Below are 18951 nucleotides of genomic sequence, written 5' to 3'. Positions count from 1 at the left end.
CTCACTCTGATAAGAAGGTCGGTTAAATATTTATTTTCACTTAAAGAAGTAACACAACAATCTGAATTACTACTCATACAACTTTTTGTCATTTTTTAAATCAGGTGGAGCTCGTGTCTTTCTTCTTGATCGAGCTATATCTAGTTGAATACGAATGCTTAGATTCCCACCATCAATGTTTGCTGCTGCAGCTGTCTTTACTGCTTAGTGCACTCTAGGTGTGTTCAGGGAATGGAACGCAACCTACGAGAAGCATAGCAGCTACGGCAAGAATTAGATTTTGTAAGTATATTTTGTTTTTAAAGATACTTGTAAATATACATCCCTTTATCGAATAGACAAAGATGTGTAACTGTGTGCCTTATTTTCTACGACAGGAAATGCTCGAAATTGATGGTTTTTTTCCATCAGAAGGCAGCAGTTGGGAAGCTTACTGGCGTGCACCTAAAGTAGAGCACGTCTAAATATGGCAATGCTGCAAGATGTGAACCAATTTCTTTTCTGTTAGAAATATGGTTCTAGGATAAGAAGAACACATGAGGGGGAACGACATGCTTTGCCAGTAGTTGTATTGAATGAAATTATTGATGTGTGCGCAACATATGTTGCCCGAGGCTCTGGGGAAAGGGGAAAGGGTGTTTTTGAGTTCTTTTGCTACTGAGAGAACCATGTGTCTATTTATTTTTTCATGTACATTGTTTGACATTGCTGGTGTTTTGTGAAATATCTTGCTTTCCATAATTTTTCTTGAATACAAACATTAGAAAGTTAAAATTTCTTCTTAACAGTAAAAAGCTTAAGTGATTAGAAGCTTGGACACATAACACACTTAACAACTAATGTGACTAGAAGTTTGGTGGACACGCTTAAAAAGCCTTTATATATATATATATATATATATCCTCCAAAGCAATAACTTTATCAGTTGGTCTCAAGAATAAGGAGTGTCAATGTCTAATACTAGTGCGAGAGAGGTAACAAATTCGCATATTGAACCAACGTATTTATTAACTAGGTCCCTATTTTAGCTCGTCCAATTTGATTTGGGCTAAACATGTAACTCAATGATTGAAGCGCCATAAGCAAAAATTGCATATTGAAACCTGTGTTGAGCAAAAAAATATTAGTAACAATTTGTATTTGATGTTTATAATCACAGTACAATAATTTTCTAAACTAAGTCTTGCCCATGAGGAAAGAGTTGCATATATGTTAATAATCTAATCAGTGCAATTAAAGAATAAACTTTTGACTTTTGGGCAAAAGTTTTCAATTTAAATAGTATAGCATTTGTACAACAATTTTCTAAACTAAGTCTTGCCCATGAGGTAAGAGTTGCATATATGTTAATAATCTAATAAATGCAATTAAAGAATAAACTTTTGCCTCTTGGGCAAAGGTTTTCAATTTCAACAATTTTCTAAACTAAGTCTTGCCCATGAGGCAAGAGTTGCATATATGTTAATAATATAATCAGTGCAATTAAATAATAAATTATTGCCTCTTGGGTAAAAGTTTTCAATTTCAACAATTTTCTAAAGTCTTGCCCATGAGTCAAGAGTTGCATATATGTTAATAATCTAAACATGCAATTAATGAATAAACTTTTGCCTCTTGGGATTCAATCAAGGCAATTAAAGAATAAACTGTTGCCTCTTGGGCAAAAGTTTTTAATTTCAATAATTTTCTAAACTAAGTCTTGTCCATGAGGCAAGAGTTGCATATGTGTTAATAATCTAATCAGTGCAATTAAAGAATAAACTTTTGCCTCTTGGGCAAAAGTTTTCTATTTCAATAATTTTCTAAACTAAGTCTTGCCCATAAGGCAAGAGTTGCATATATATTAATAATTTGATCATTGCAATTAAAGAATAAACTATTGCCTCTTGGGAAAAAGTTTTCAATTTCAATAATTTTTTAAAATAAGTCTTGCCCATGAGGAAAGAGTTGCTTATATGTTAATAATCTAATCAGTGCAATTAAAGAATAAACTTTTGCCTCTTGGGCAAAAGTTTTTAATTTCAACAATTTTCTAAAGTCTTACCCATGTGGAAAGAGTTGCATATATGTTAATAATCTAATCAGTGCAATTAAAGAATTAATTGTTGCCTCCTGGACAAAAGTTTTTAATTTCAATAATTTTCTAAAGTCTTGCCCATGAGGAAAGAGTTGCATATATGTTAATAATCTAATCAGTGCAATTAAAAAATAAACTTTTGCCTCTTGGGCAAAAGTTTTCAATTTCAAGAAAAAGGAAAAGATCCTCAAGATAGAATCTATGTCATAGAGAGGGCTGTGATTGTTTCCATGTGGATTTGCAGGTATGAGAATATCTTCAAGAATTGCCTGATCTAGTTGCAGATCAATGCGCCTCTCTAGATCAGACCTGTAGAAAGTCGATGTTGATGCTGCTACTACAGATTTTATCAAACTTGAAAGAAAAGCCATTGGCACTGTGTTTTTCCTGGATTGTGTTGGTAGTAGGCCAGCTATTGTTTCGACGATGATCCTTTGTATTTTCTGCAAATCCAAATCTAAGAAACTTTCTTTAACCATCTAAGGGTCCTTGATGAACAAGCCCTGAAGAGAATTTTGGGCATGATTTATCAAAATTCTGCTAATAATGTCCTTTTTAAGACCTTTTGTTTTTACTGCCGACAGAACTCTCTGAAAGAAATCCAGATTTAGCACTATAAGTGATTTTTCCCACCAGTCTGATGGTGTCTCAGAATCAGCGCACTGAACAGGTTTGGGTGGAAAATTATTTTCTAGATTTGACAAACCAGATGTTAGCTGCTCTTTATAGGCATTGTTTGCAATTGCATTTATTAATCAGCTAATAAGATTGACTTTTTTAGATACCGGTAGTAATGTTCACAGCGATGTAGAATAGATATCGAGTTGGATATTTTTGGAAATACCGCATCTTTAAGGAATTCCTCAGTATGAATTTCCAGGTTTTTCTTGGAGATATCTTTTGTTATTTCTATAAACCTGGCTACACATCTGAGTAACGCCACGTTTGATATGGTAATCTCAACATTTACTCCATAGCAAAACTTTGCAGTAAGTTCAGATGCATCAGATCCGCCAGGAAGACCAATAAGATTAATTCTTGAAACCTTTGTATCCTTCGCCTCTAGCAGCAGCTTTCTAATTCTTCCACTTCGCGAAACCAGAGGGAACTGCAAATAATGACAAATTAGCAATCACATTAGAAATGTATCCAAGGTATTCTTCTTTTACTTTTCTTAATTTTAACACGAAGCACATTACTTTTCTGTAGTTCTGTTTTTGCATCTAGCTACTGACTTTTCTTTTCTCCTCAACACAGTTGTATTGATATCGATAGCCTACTTATAACGGCTAAAACATCAATCCTTTTCAAGGTACTTTAGACTATCCATTTCTTTGCACAACTTTTGTTTTACAATAGACTTGAGCATTGCAATGATGATGAAAAGCGGTAGATTAAATTACACGAGAGGAAGAAAATTGCACACTTTCATTTTTGTACCTTGTGAAGTGCAAAACTAGCTGATCCAACTTCTATAGTAAGATCACTCGAAATATCAGATATTGGACTGCAATAGAAGATATAGTCAATGATCAAAAGTTGGAAACTTACATTTTTTAAAATTTTTTAGCCTAAGGTTTCATGCACGCGTAACTTACATCTCAAGAATATAATGCTGGATGTATGGAGTCTTAAAGCTATCTAAATTCAAACGATGAAACCTTTACTCTTCGGAGAGCATAAGTCATCCTCATTTTTCGCTTGTACATATGACCGTAATTTAGGACCAAAAATAGCATAAAAACACAATCTTGAATGGATAAAAATGTTGAAACAAAGCTAACAATACTATCTGTGTGTGCTGTTTTTGGATTCAATCTAGCAAAGTACCAGACATTTTCTGGTGTCTTTAAAATGTGGTGTGGAGTAATCTAACAGCTAATTGCAAAACTCATCTATACTAACTAGAGGACCCTCAAAAGATACATATGTTGGAAACTAGGAAAATAATTATTGATGTCTACACCATTCACACCATATCTTGAACAAGAAAATTGAACACTTGGACTTTAGAGGTTTAAAGGATCAGCTATTTGATTTGTCATTTTCAATGATTGCAGCCTTAGAAACTGCTCATCTATAGTCATTATCTAGAGTATATGATATTAAATTTATGAACTGATAGAAACTCTACAATCTTAGGTTTTAAGGTAAGTTCGATCACAATCAGTTTTCAAAGCTAAAAGTATTGTCATTTTCACTTACCCAACACTTGAATGTGGTCTGTCATCGGTGGAGAAGTCGAAACTTTCACTAAGGGAGTTCTGAATATAAATAAGTGAACACACGAAAGAAATCAAGGGATTCAGTAGCTACTATATATACATAAAAATATACGTTTCCCCTTATATATATATAGCGTAATTCTTTCATAAAGGACCTTGTGATATACAACCCTGGCTCCACCCATCTTTCATAAATGTATTTATTATTTAGATATTTTGGTGGTTGTAGTTCTCTTCTAGTATTAATTATGATGTGATTCATTTAGTTTTTACCATTAATCTTCTTCCTCTAAGTGGAAATTTTAGTCCTGGATTTAAGGAAAATCCCTTTTTATAATCTGACAGGAATAGTCTCTTGAGGGGGAAAAAATGTTAGGTAGCTCAGAAAATTGCAAGTCCTCTAGATTTTGTTATGTAAAAGGAAAGATGTATATCCTTTATTTATAACTGAGCATAACTGACAATCACAGTTTACAAGTACCAAAACTCACCAGAAATTTGTGGATAACTGAGCATAACTGCTACCATCTAAATGTACTAGTTATAGGTCGACCCAGAAATTTTTAGTAACGAGATTCAAAATATAAGAAGTAAACACATGAATAAGGAGATTCAAAATTACTACGTATACCTAAAAAAAAATTTGACCTTACATTTACAAAGTACTATTCCAATGAAGAGAGTTCAGATGAACCCACACACCCCCTAACTCTGCCTATGCCAATAAAGTAGACCTAATATGGACTTCTTAATGTATTGATGTTCTATGAAGAATTTAATATGGTGCTGAACCAAATGCCTATGATAAACATTATTGGTAACCAAATAACGTAAAAACTAACATATCAATACTACTACATTAAAATAGTAATTTTTTTACACTATCAGTGTATATAATCAAGTATAAAAGAAATGAATATATACCAATCAATAATATGTCTGGCACTAGAACTTGGACGAAAAGATCTCTTCCCAGATATGCTTGGCTTCAATTCAGGAACAGTGACAACTCCCATCTTCTTTACCTAAATTATTAATCCTAGCTACCAAAAACCATTAACCAGCAGCTTCTCTTAATAACAATTTTTAAAGGACTCATTAAAGCTTAATTATACTAGTAAATTAAGCTGAAACTTTATTTGCTGGCATAGTCAACTATTGTCCATGGGGCATAACTGTCAAAGTCTTGCCTCTAGGGCAAGAGTTATAGGTCATCTGCCAAATCATTATAGACTATGACAGTGTCAACTCTTGCCCATAGGGCATAACTGTCTAAGTCTTGCCTCTGGGGCAAGAGTTATAGGTCACCTGCCAAATCATTACAAACTAAGGAAGTGTCCACTCTTTCCCATGGGGCATAACTTAAAATGTTTGGCAAAATCTGAAGATGATAAAACCACACTTGAAACTAATGAATAACACACACTATAGGGGTGATTTAGAGAGGGTTGTTTACTTCAGAGATAGGTTACAAGTGATACAACATAGTTTATCAACTCAATACTCTGATAGTGTGGCGTTGAAAGAGAATGATGTACTAACTATTATTGAGAAGTGGAGCAATATTGGAGAGAGCATGTTACAATAAAAATTCAAGGCTTTGTGTATAAGCTAGGTGATTCAAACCCCATGTATTTTAGTGCAGTTATGAAAGAAAAAAAGTAACAAGAATTTTATTTAGTTTTTAAACTAAGAATCTTATTATTTTAGCATTTGCTTTGCCTTTCAAGTTTTAGATTAATGCTTTGTTAAATATATTTTTTGCCTCACCGGATACAACCAGAAAATTTTCTTTTGGCTTGTAAAATCTTGTAGATAACCATGGCTACCCCAAACGGGATCATTTATTATTCTGCCAAATCATTTCAACACCTAAAGGTTCACGCCCACAGTCAAGGGACTGAATATAGCAAACATAATAGATATTCTAATATGCCAAGACTGAAGTTTTCTAATAAGGGGTTCTGGGAGGTGTGTGAACTAAGCAACCGTGTCATCTTTAGGGGATCTCCTATGTTGTGTCACTCAATAGAAACATGCGATACTGAGATAAAAGGAGTTGCCAGAAACACTGGTGATTATTCCAACATATGTGGGTAAGCATGGTTCAACAACAAATGGTCAATGAATATAAATATGATGAATGTTCAACAATGAAGAATTTATTTTAGCACTGAAAAGTTGTATAATAGTAACCTTGTTACCTAAAGTGTCAAATCCTACTACCATTAGAGAGTTTAAACCCATTGCATATTGCTCTATGTTATACAAGCTAATAGGTAAGGTGCTCTCTCTTAGAATCAACAAGTTAGTGCTTCTTTAATCTCTAAAACATAGGCTGGATTCATCCGAGATGGAAAACACAGCATTTTCCTCCAAGACCAAACCCTCGCAACTACTCAAACATAATTATAATCACAATAACAAAGTCCCCACAACCTATTCGACACAATTCCTCATCATCTTCTAATGCTAATTATACCACTAGTTTGAAATACTTGAAACTAATTTCTTGTACCACCTTGACCTTATACGTTTGGCCTTCCCAAAATATGTTGCAATCAGCGTCAACTCCCATATTAATGGCCTTTCCCTCCAAGACCAACTCCCGCAACTACTCAAACACAATTATAACCGCAATAACAAACTCCCCACAACCTATTCGACGGAATTCTTTAATGATAAATATGTTACTACAACAACAGCATATCCCAAGTTTAGCTTATGTTCACCTTACCAAAAATCAAATCAATATGCTGATTATATAACGAGCTAAAGTTACCACAATATATCAATAAGCTAAAATTACCATAATGAATTTTGATGATGAATTTCATACCTGAAGAACCCTTACGGCTAAAGTCGATTCTACAAATATTTGAAAGTCGATTCTGGAATTTGAAAGAAAGAGAGGAAGAAAGAGATTTAATGATTTGGACAACTTAGCCTCGGGCTTTAAAGAGCCATCACATAGGTTGATTTTGGAATTTGGAATAAAAAGAAGAAGAAAGAGATTGAACAATGAATATTTTGGAGGAGGGTATTTTCGTCCAAAAAATATGACTTAACAAGTAAAAGCTATTTTAACAAAGTCATTTTATTTGGGGCTAAAATTTGAAATCCACTATAAATTGGGTCTATTTTTTTTTTAGGAAAAGGACATGGGTTGTCCATTTTTTAAAAAAATGGCTCACATTTGAAAAGGTGGACATAGACTGTCCAGTCGGGTAAACTAATCCCTTTTTTTAGCCATTTGGTCCAATTGAGCACATGCAGTCTCTATACTTAGTTGATACACTTTTATACCACATTAATACACTTTTATACTATATTGATATACTTTTTTAAAAAAAGAGAAAGAAAATTCTATGCAAACACATGCAGTCCCTATACCCCAATTGATACTCTTTTATACCACATTAATACACTTTTATACTACATTGATATACTTGCAGTGACCATATACTCAATTGATACTCTCTTATACTAGATTGATACATTTTTAGAATACATGTAAAAATTATATAGAATACTATAAAATATGTATCTAAATAATAATTGTAGTTAAAAATTATATAGAATATGTATAAAAATACTATAATTATTATATAGAATATGTATATGTATAATATTGTCACAATTATAAATGTTGCGCTTAATGAAAGATGAAAAGATTCACACCAATAATTGCTAAAGATGATTGTTGCTCTTAAGTAATCATGAGTTGATCATAATCTTGATCAGAAGTAGTTTATTTATTTTCACTTGTCTAATTTAAAAAAATCAAGAAAGTAATTTATCTTTTAGCACTTATTTTACTCTTACTATTAAGTACTATTAGTTTGCAGTGCATTCTGCAATTTTTTTAGACATGTGCTATGTCAATTACTGGACAAGTAAAAGATAAAAAGGAGTAATAAATAATGTCAATGCTGGAGTTGCTGAAGATTAAATAAATGCTTGACCCTTTACTTTGCAGCTTTTCTGGAGAGATATTTCTTTTTAGCTGAAAGTACACTGCTTTCATTTTCATGCAAGCAAAATAAAATTTGGAGTGTGCAATCAATTAAAAAACCAAAAAAAAAAAAATTATAAATAAGGGTGCAGCCATCGTTTAATAACTATTTACTAAATTTTTAAATTTAGATGCTCATTTTGTGAAATTATTTTAGTATTAAGTGTTGTTGTTGTCCATTTCCTAATTTTTTATTTATTTTTAGAATGACCCGATTTTGGGCACACCAAAATAAAGCCCGCTTGTTGTTCTGGGTTGTGCGACGGAGTTGGGAATTGGGATTTTGCATGTACACTCACTCAGCAATATGCATTCAACCAAACTTTAATTTTTCCCAAATCACTCAATTTACTGCTCAATTTCCTTAACAATGATGCGATTTGTGTCGCGGAGGATTGAAATTTCTAGTGGAGATGGAGAAATTTCGAAGTTAGGTTTTGGGAAAAGAGGTATTGTTACGAGCTGTAGAGCTGTGTTGTTGCCCAGATTTGGCGGACCGGAGGTTCTTGAGTTTCATGAAAATGTAGCTGTTCCTGATCTTAAACCTAATCATGTGCTTGTTCGTGCTCGTGCTGTCTCCATCAATCCCCTTGATACCAGAGTTAGTTGCAATTCTTATTTTTGCAATTTTACTTGTTCTGATCGGAAATGATGCCAAATTGACCTATAAAACAATTTGTGTTGGTACTCGAAACTCATTTGATTTTCAGTATATATGAATTGATTATATGAATCTCCTGGATTGGCTTATTTTAGGTGCATTAGGCGAAAATAGCTTTTAAAAACTTTTGTTGTGTTTGGATAAGAATGAATAAGTAGGTGTTTTTAAGCACTCATTTTTAAGTCGAATTAGTAAAATTAGCCATAAGCTGAATAGGACCTTAGTCTATTTATGGCTGGCTGTCATCCTTGCCTTTTTTTACTTAGGACCAACTATGATTTGGTTTTGTGATGATTTCAGAAAACTTGAGCCTTGAGGCGTGTCAATAGAATGTACTTGAGGAAAAGGGTATATGTAGGGAATTGTTCAAATAAGGGTATATGTAGGGAATTGTTCAAATAACGGTATATGTAGGGAATTGTTCAAATTAGGCAGATTTTGATGCGGTGTTCAGGAATGTGCTTGCATCGTCGCATAATGCGATGATGCGAAGCAATGCGAGCCCCTCGCTGCGTGTGGCTGATGCGAGCGCATCATGCTTTTTTTATTTTTAGGGTCAATTTTAAATTTAAAAAAGAGTCACTTCATGTTGATTTTATATTTAGGGCCAATTTGAAATTAAAAGAAAAGAGTCCACTGCGGTGACTACCACTGTTGCAATTTTCTAAGGTTAATTTTGAAGTCTACTGCTGTGACTTCTTCTTCTTCGCTGTGTGACTACCACCACTGCGCCTTCCTCTTCTTCACCGCTTCACTTCAATGATGCGCTCTCATCGCTTCACGCTTTTTGTAATGCGTGATGCGGAGTCTTGTTGCTTTTCTTACATCACGCTTCCCTGAACATTGTTTCTAAGGCTAACTTTGAAGTCCACTGTTGCGACCTCTTCGTCTTCACTGTGCGACTACCACTACTGCGCCTTCTTCTTCTTCTTCTTCTTCACTGCTTCACTTCAATGATGTGCTCGCATCGCATCACGCTTCGCATAATGCGTGATGCGGAGCCTTGTCGCTTTTTTCCACATCATACTTCCCTGAACACTATTTTGATGCCTTTGAGACTATTTAAGCAATCTATGCTATTCATTTCCTTTTTGTTGTTTTTTGATAACGGTGGTGTTGGGGAGCGCACCTCGACTTATTCCACGAGATTCGTGCCACCTCCCACCATCAACAGATACCAGGTAAATCTATCCACGAAAGCTAGAACAATTGGGAAGAAATCACCTGGTGTGTATTTTGTCTCTGCTGGGGTTTGAACCTGAGACCTCTTGGTGCTCAACCTTCGTCATTTTCTTCTTCCTTTTGTTTTGGTGTGAGAAGGCATAGAAAATTTTTTCTGGAGAGTTCTTGAAGAAATGATCTCTTGAACATATTGGAATGTCTTTGATCAATGTTATTGGTCCCTTAAATTCTTCATTTTTGTGCCACATGGCAGTTGCTGAATAAGTAAGCCTCTTCTTAACTTGATTATCAAGTAAAAAAAATTCTAATCATTCATTTTTTATAAGAAATAAAAGTATAGGTACTTATTAAGTGAAAATCATGCTTCTGAATGAATACAGTATCACTACTGTGAAGGGAATGCAATACTGATAACATATTAAAGCAAATTTCTATTTTTTAATCTTTGTTCAACTGTGGAAGAATTTGTTTATATGTACATCAAGTCAATGTGGACAACTTATTAATTTGACGGATACCGTTCCTAAGTTTTCTTATTTACTATTGAGAACTGCAAACAGTTATAAAAGCTCGGACAATGGTTGGTCTAAATCTTCTGAACTTATTTGTTCTTGGGAAACAGTTGTCATTTCCCAATACATTTCCTAAAGCATTGAATTTATTATATTCAAAGGGTGATATAATAAAATTGTCATTTTATTTTTTGTGGTGTGCCAAATCAATACTGGCCAACTAAAAATGGACGGAGGGCGTACGCGATACGGCAATTAAGTGGCTTTGACCTTATATTTAAAAATGGTGTTATTGCTATTATTGATAAGTCACTATTTGAAGGTCATTTTCTCATTTATTATTTCCATAGAAACTGGGATCATAAATCCATCTTCGCACTGATTTGCATTGAGCATTTAGTAGATGCTTTAATATGTTTCAGATGCGATCAGGATATGGACGTTCAATTTTCGAGCCACTTTTACCTTTGATTTTGGGCCGAGATATAAGTGGTGAAGTTGCAGCTGTTGGAAATTCTGTTAAGTCACTTACATTTGGGCAGGAGGTATTTGGTGCTCTGCATCCAACCGCCGTGAGGGGTACTTATACTGACTATGCTATTCTTGCGGAGGATGAACTTGCTCCAAAGCCAGGATCACTTTCACATGTGGTATGTTTCTGTTTGGTTACATTTGGTCAGACCAACTTCCTAAGAACACTTTTCTGCTTTTAATCTTTTTTCTAACTATTTGCGATCAGTTATAAAATCAAGGTCTATCTTGTTTTCCTATTCCTTATATTGTCAGTTTTTCTTGGATGTCCTCTCTGCCCTCCCTCAGTCTGCAGATTTAAGTTATCAATATCTGAAATTTGTTGTTGGAGGATTAATATCCCTGTCAATTTTCATACTTGCTATCTGCATCCTGTCACATCACACATCTTGGTTTTTTACTAATTTAGCATGCTAAGGTTCTACATGCTGTTCAACAGGAAGCCAGCGCCATCCCATTTGCTGCCCTAACTGCTTGGCGTGCGCTAAAAAGTACTGCCAGAATAAGAGTGGGGTATGTTTATTGTCTGATAGGTTAAATGTTTCCACCGGTGAAATCATTTTTTCTTTTCCCTTATTTATCTCCCTTTGAGAAGGAGAAGCGGGGATGAGAGATACATTCAGTGCTGGAGATGCACTTTATACACGCACTGTATGGATCTGAAATTCATCGGTTAGGCATGAATAACTACCTCTTTGGGGAAAAGGAACTGGATGTTAATGACTCAAGAGGGTTTCCCTATGACCTCAGAAAGTATTATCATGAAACTATGTTGCTGAGTCGTAACCAATTTCTAAATTTGTTGTGTATTTAAATTTTGCATTTCTGTTTTCCTGGTTTTGGCAGCAAAGATTATCTCCAGTTAGAAAGAGTTTTACTGCCTCAAGTAAATTATGATCATTGAATTTGGTAAGCATGGCATGTGTGCAAAAAGTATTTGAAGGGATTGAAATTTCATGACTCTGTTTGGTGTTTTATCTTTATCAATTTTTCTTTTTGTCAGTTTCTGCAAAGCACTTAAGAGATCAATATATGAAGTTAATTACTTGGGTGTGTATGACCGACATTATATTCTTTTCAATGTAATTGTGTATAGTGATTATCCCATAGGAACGTATATAAACTTTGTAACTTGAGAAGTGCATAAAGAATAAGTTTCAAGATATGTTTATGTCGGCGTAATGAATACATGCGGAGTTGCTCTGAATTCTGAACTGCTGAACAAGATTATTTTGGCTAGAGATGAAAATTGGTCAAAAGGAAGGTTTTCCTTTTCCTTTGACAAACAGGAAGTTGATTCACATGGATTCAAACCCTTAACATATAATTCTTGCTACTCCATTTGTTACTTTTGTATATATTAAAAAAAGCAGCTTACCAATTTATTGTTCACAAGTCATGGCCATCTGAACTTGTTAATCCTATTTGAGAGGTCAAAGCTCATTTAGATCAGTATACCAACGGTATACTTCTACTTCATAGTTGAATTCGTGATAGTATATGAATCTTGATGAATAGAGAACAATATGATGTCTTGAAATGATACATGTGTGCTGTCTATATAATTTTATTTCTCAATTAAATTATGCAGGCAAAGGGTATTGGTCATAGGAGGAGGAGGAGCAGTAGGTTTCTCTGCAATTCAGCTTGCAGTGGCTGCAGGCTGCCATGTTTCTACTACGTGTGGAGGAGAGAGTATAAGTCGCATTTTGGCAGCCGGTGCGGAGCAAGCTGTTGACTATACCAGTGAGGTGACTTTGTAATAGTAGTTCCCATGTTTAACCCCATCATGTAATTTTATTGGACATGATATACTTGATTGGTTCTTTCAATGGCATTATTAGCGTGATCGCCCCTCTGTCCTTTTGCCAGGATTAACTTGTTTGCTTGTTTACAGGATGCTGAAATAGCACTTAAGGGGCATTTTGATGCTGTCTTGGATACAATTGGTGTGCCAGATACTGAGAGAATGGGTATTAGTCTTTTAAAGAGAGGAGGACACTACATGACGTTACAGGTTAGGAGTCATCTTACTTTTATAACTGTGAAAGAATCTTTTACCTTATTTTCTTATAAATGCCAAAAAAGTTGCCGTACAGTATTAAGATTTCGTCATGTTCATTACTCATAGGGGGAGGCTGCATCGGTGACTGATCGATACGGACTAGCTATTGGTCTTCCTATGGCAACAGCCATCTTGCTGAAGAAGCAAATGCAATATCGATATTCTCATGGAATAGGTATGAGATTTCTGAAGCTTCTATGATCTGTTTGGCAGAAATGGTTTTTTCCTGGTATTTTTGAAATTTGAGAACACCCTTTTCCAAAAACAAAAAGAGTAAAAAGAAAAAGAACATGAAATTTTATTCTCCCGTAACAATATGAGATATTTTCTTCCTATATGCCAGTGGATTTTCAAAATGAAGTAGAAAGCATAACAGGAAAAATGAAACTGTAGATGAAGTCTTACGTACTATCTCACTATTTGCTGCAACTCCTATAATCAGATTGATGATTTAAACTTGGTTCAAGACTTTTTGTTGCATTATTTCATAGGTTTTTTGTTTCTTGCATTTTTACTATTGGTTGAAGAGCTCGACTGAGGTTATGATCTGAATAGTAGTAGATAAAGAATCCAGGGAGCCGTTTTAAGTTGACCTGGGTTTGTGATGTTAACACATCTTTTAAGGAAAGAAGTGGACCAGGGGATGATACCTTCATCTATTTAAAAATATGAGATGCTTTCTTCAAGTGTACAGTATAGTATTCTGATATGGCTATGACCTTATCTTTTGGAATAGTATATATATCAGCTTATTTTCATGCTTATTGACAAGTTAGGACTTTTCAGTGAGAATGAGATACAGATCACTGATCTTCATTGAAGTAGATAAGAGGAAGAAACCTTCATCCATTTAGTGATATCAGAACATTTATTTAAAGTATACGGTAGAGTCATTCTGATATTGCTGACCTTTTATTCTGGGGATAGTGTGTGTTAACATTTAACAAGTTTTAGGAGTAAGCGAGAATAACATACAAGTGTGACCTCCATTTCTTGTTAGTTTCGCTCTCTCCCTCTTTCTCCTTCAGAAAGGTTTTCAGAGGAATAACCTTTAGGGTAGTTCAGGACATATTCAATATGCATATCCGTTGAGGTGAGTTTGGTCCTAAATCCTATTTGATTGCTCTTTATTTCTTTTGTTGATAAAAGGACTTAATTATCTTGATATATTGGGAAGGGGCCTGCATATAAGGTATGTACAGGTAACAAGTACGCCTTCATGCTGACATGATTTTTCATAGAAATCATCAAAATTAATTGGCATATCATCTGTACTATAAAAAATGTGCATAGAATTTAAAAATTCCACTAGCATCTACACAGGAGTTCTAAGTCCTTCAGCGGCTCTTCTATCTTTTTCCTTCTGTGTTGTTCACATAAGCACTAATGAAACACCTCCCATGTTGTTCCTGTATGTAGCATTATCTCTCAATTTCAAAGATATTCTAATCTGTAAGTAATTTACATCCTCTCATGTATTCTTGTACATGAAGCACCTGCTAATTAATGCATAAGTTTTTTTTAGTACATTCTTCTAGATCTCGGCTGCTGTAAAAATGAAAATGTCCTGTGTGGTGCTCTAGGAACCCACATGTAGTTATAAGGAAGACATGTGACGAAATTCCAGGCTTCCTTTCCTAATAATATTTTGTAGAAAGACTTAAACTGTAAATAACCAGAACTTCCGCATAAACAGGAGTTAGTGCACTGTTTCTGCTTCCAGAAAAAATGATAGCTCCATTTTACTATAAATCTCACATCCCATCCTTTCATTAAATTTGTCCATAATGTTGCTCCATATTGTTGCTTTATCTTATTTGTTCTCGATTCACCCCTTTGAGCATCGTATTTGTCGGCAGTTATTCTCCTCCACAAGGCTCTGCCATTCTCGAAACCCCCATTACCTTTCTCGTATCCTCTGTTAAGAATTCTCAAATGTCTCGCGGGACCTGCATCCCTTCTAGGTTATCTGACTATATTCCAATTAACTAGGTGGTGTCTCGTCACCTCCAACCCATGTACTGCCAAAAGAATTTTCTGTAACTTCTTCCATTTTGATGTCACTTATACTGATAAAGGCAGTAATGACATATTTCATGTACCTATTTGAATTCCACATTGTTCTATTCTGGCATGTCAATCCCACAGGTAATCCTAAATAGGTAATCCTAAATAGTTCACCAGAAGAGATCAGCCTTGCAGCTGAGAAAAATTGCCAATTCTTCCATTTTGCTTATTTTCCTAAAGGTGTAATTTCACTCATCTTTTTGTGTATTCTCGGTTTCTAAGCTGCTTAAACCATAAAAGTGAGTTCTTCATGTTGACGTTGATCTGTCTCAGCATTGCACCGTGCAAGTGTATCATCTTCAGATAGCAAATGAGACACCTTTAGACTATCTTAATGCTTCCTCCTACATGTGAACTAAATCCCTTCAGATATTCATCCTCTGCTACTTTGTCCATCATTTTGCTTAATGTTCAGGTATCAGTATGAACAACATAGGTGAAGAGGATCCCTGTGCATAAACCTCTTGTGTTCCGTGAAACTTGTGGGGTGTCTGTTGACTATGATTGATAATTCTCTAATATAGTTCTCTGGAGATAATCTAGCTTTGACCAATACCTAATCTAGATTCTGTCCAAGTGAATCGCTGTGTGGACCGTATCAGTTTGGACACACCTTGCTCTGTATTGTGATAGGCCAACAAAGATAAAGTAAGCCCAGAGTTATTCTCAATTTTAGGTTTTCAAACTGCAGAAACTTGATTCCTCTTGCTCGTGTCCATTTTATATTTTATTAAAAAAAAAAGTAGCATGTGACTGCGTTTAGAGTACTTGGTGGAGAGCTATGTTACTCGGACTCTTAAAAAATGTCGACAGGTGTATGTCGGATCCTCCAAAAACAGTGTATTTTTGAAGGATCCGACACGGTGCAGCAACATTTTTGGAGAGTGCTAGCAACTTAGGGGGAGAGCCATAGTTGAACACCATGAGATCATCCTAATCTGATGTTTCAGTTGGAGAGCGAGGAATGTCTTATTTTGTCATTCCGCTGACGTTTTGAATTAAATTTTGTGGCTTGACTATTATTTGGTATTTATTATTGTTAATAGCTTGAGACTGGCAGGTCAAAAGCTGTTTATTGAGCCTTTAATAGGGTGCTTTAACTAATGCATTTCATATGTTCATGGCACAGAATATTGGTGGAATTATATGAGGGCTGATGCTGAGGGTTTACATGAGATACGCCGGTTATCTGAGGCTGGTAAGCTTCAAGTCCCGGTAGATAAAACTTTCCCAATTTCACAGGTGAGAGAGGCTCACGAGGCCAAGGATAGACGACGAATTCCTGGCAAAGTGGTTCTGGAAATTGACTGATTTAACTGGACAAGCTTAACCAACAGTAAGGAAGGCTATAATGTTCCATGCAATCTGGTATCGCACTGAATACTTGATGCTGCATATGCTACGACTCTACAATATCATCTGTCTTTGCAGAATAACCAGTACCAATTTACACTTTGTTGGAATATATAGGATTTAGAAACTACTAGGGAAGAAAAATGTGCAACCTGTAAATTCTCCGGACATACTCATTTTTTTCATTTTCTTGAAGTATCCGTCATTATTTCCCGGTCACGTTAAACGTTCATTGGAGTCATCTATCATGTTCGTGTTGGAGTCCCACATCGGTGGGTTAAAGGGTTCTTGGTCTTTTTATATGGTCTTGGGCAATCCTTCTCTCATGAGCTAGCTTTTGAGGTTGAGTTAGGCTTAAGGTACATTTCTTTATCATGGTATCAAAGCGAGGTCCACCTAGTTCATTATTTCCGATGTTGGGCCTCCCATCTTATATTGTCCATGCTTCAGATGTTCAGCCCTGGGCGTGCGGGGGGGTGTTGGAGTCCCACATTGGTGGGTGTTGAGTTAGGCCCAAGGTCTATTTCTTTATTAGTTTGTGCCAGGGAGATTCCTAGTGAATGGTCATAATACCGTCTTAAGGGATGTTTGTGTTTCTTTCTTAGGGAAAAAAGATTATGATGTTCTGAATTTGGTTACAATTTTCAAATTTTCAAATTTGCATACTGGTGAGCGGTGAAAGAAGGCTGTTTACTCAATATCCAAGTGTATAAGTTGTTTATGTCTTAATGGGATAACTACGTAACTTACCAAACATAGACTCCTAATTACCTTAAGTAATGATTTGCTAATGTGCACCAAGCGGCGATGGCAAGACGCCGAGCAGCTACTCGACCACTAGTTCAAGCACCGAAGGAACCCCAAGGAAAAATGATTACCCCGGACTCCGGTATTTAACACACACTTGCTCCGATGAAGCAAAGTGGCCGGCATAATGGAGAAGATGTGACCAAAGAAAACTCTGATACTGGAAGGGGAAGTGTTACAGGAGGAGAATGAGGCGGAATGCTCAAATGCAGCTTGGAAACTTCAGTTCTCAGCTGTGTTGCAAGCTACACCACCTATGGAGGAGGATTTAAAGCAGACCAAATCGACTCCAGCTGGTAATTGCCAAGTGCAGGAAGGTATGAAGCTTACTTACATCCCTCCGATGGTTAAGGATAAACGAAAAATAGTGAAAATAAATCACACGGAGGTTGAGGAGGAGTGTGGTAAATGGGAAAATGCACTAATAGGCTGTGTAGTTGGAGGAACACCAAACTTCAAGGATGTGCTGAAGTTTGTCTACAGCATATGGAATTGTCACTACACCGCGAGTATACTCCCATAATGAAGGCTATTTCGTGTTCTTATTTGAAAATCAGGCTGACAAAAATGAAATCCTACAAAATGGGTCGTATATGTATAATAATTGTCCTATGGTGTTAGGGAATTGGGCGAAGGACTTTCAATTCAAAGATGAGATGCTACGCTTCATGCCGTTTTGGGTTGTTCTCCCTGGGCTTCCTATATACTACGAGGCAGAGGACAACCTCAGCAGAATAGTAAGTTATATTGGGAAACCTATATGTGCTGATAGATTAACTGCGGAGGTTGAAAGAATTTCATATGCCCGGATGCTTATCGAAGTAGATATCACTGAAGAGCTGCCTGAGGAGATGTATATTGAAAAGCATGATGGTACAATTCATACACAGGCTATAGAATTTGAGTGGGCACCAGAATTCTGCCAGGATTGTATGCATATGGGTTACACAACAGGCAAGTGTAAAAAAGTAACCAAGGAGGAAGAACCATCGAAGGTTGTGACTCGACCCAAAGCTCGAAGGAGGAAAATTAACCCAACATGGCTCCCAAAAGCCATGAATAAAGACCAAGGTCAGAAGGACCCCAAGTAAACAGACACAAGGAAAATTAAGGTGAAGAGGGACAACAACCGAATGGGAAAGAAATTATGGTGGATCGTGCTGGGTCCTTTCCTACTTTACAACAAGCTTATCATAAGAGTCCTAAGAGCATAGGTAGTGTAATGCAACACCTGACATCTCAAAGGAAGGAGAAAGGCCAACCATTTGTACCTACTGACAGGGCTAAAGCACCTGACCTGACAGGAGGTACACGATATTTAGCTCATGCAACGTAAGGAGGCTTAATAAGTCGGAACTAAGATCCTTCTTACAAATAAATAAGGTAGATATCATTGGTTGTTTGGAGACAAAAATACAAGCTACAAATGTAAAAAAAAGTTCAAAATTCATTTGGC

General features: G+C 35.8%; 1 protein-coding gene and 1 pseudogene across 2 annotated transcripts; one reads left to right on the top strand and one right to left on the bottom strand.

Annotated features, from left to right (window-relative positions):
• Window positions 1-2250: 2250 nt before the first annotated feature.
• Window positions 2251-5318, bottom strand: LOC107854724 (annotated as a pseudogene).
• A 2975-nt stretch (window positions 5319-8293) lies between these two features.
• Window positions 8294-16907, top strand: LOC107854729 (reticulon-4-interacting protein 1, mitochondrial). 2 transcript variants are annotated; one of them, XM_016699739.2, is made up of 7 exons: window positions 8294-8918; window positions 11095-11322; window positions 11643-11716; window positions 12795-12954; window positions 13101-13220; window positions 13335-13443; window positions 16465-16907. In XM_016699739.2, the coding sequence occupies exons 1-7, from the start codon at window positions 8688-8690 to the stop codon at window positions 16644-16646; spliced, it is 1104 nt and encodes a 367-aa protein (XP_016555225.1). In that variant the 5' UTR covers window positions 8294-8687; the 3' UTR covers window positions 16647-16907. The 2 variants fall into 2 exon arrangements, with proteins under 2 accessions (XP_016555225.1, XP_016555226.1); XM_016699740.2 differs by having other exon boundaries at window positions 8343-8918; window positions 11215-11322.
• Window positions 16908-18951: the final 2044 nt, after the last annotated feature.

Source organism: Capsicum annuum, chromosome 9 (genome assembly GCF_002878395.1).
Source record: "Capsicum annuum cultivar UCD-10X-F1 chromosome 9, UCD10Xv1.1, whole genome shotgun sequence".
NCBI classification, from domain to species: domain Eukaryota; kingdom Viridiplantae; phylum Streptophyta; class Magnoliopsida; order Solanales; family Solanaceae; genus Capsicum; species Capsicum annuum.
This window is presented reverse-complemented; position numbering and strand designations above follow the sequence as displayed.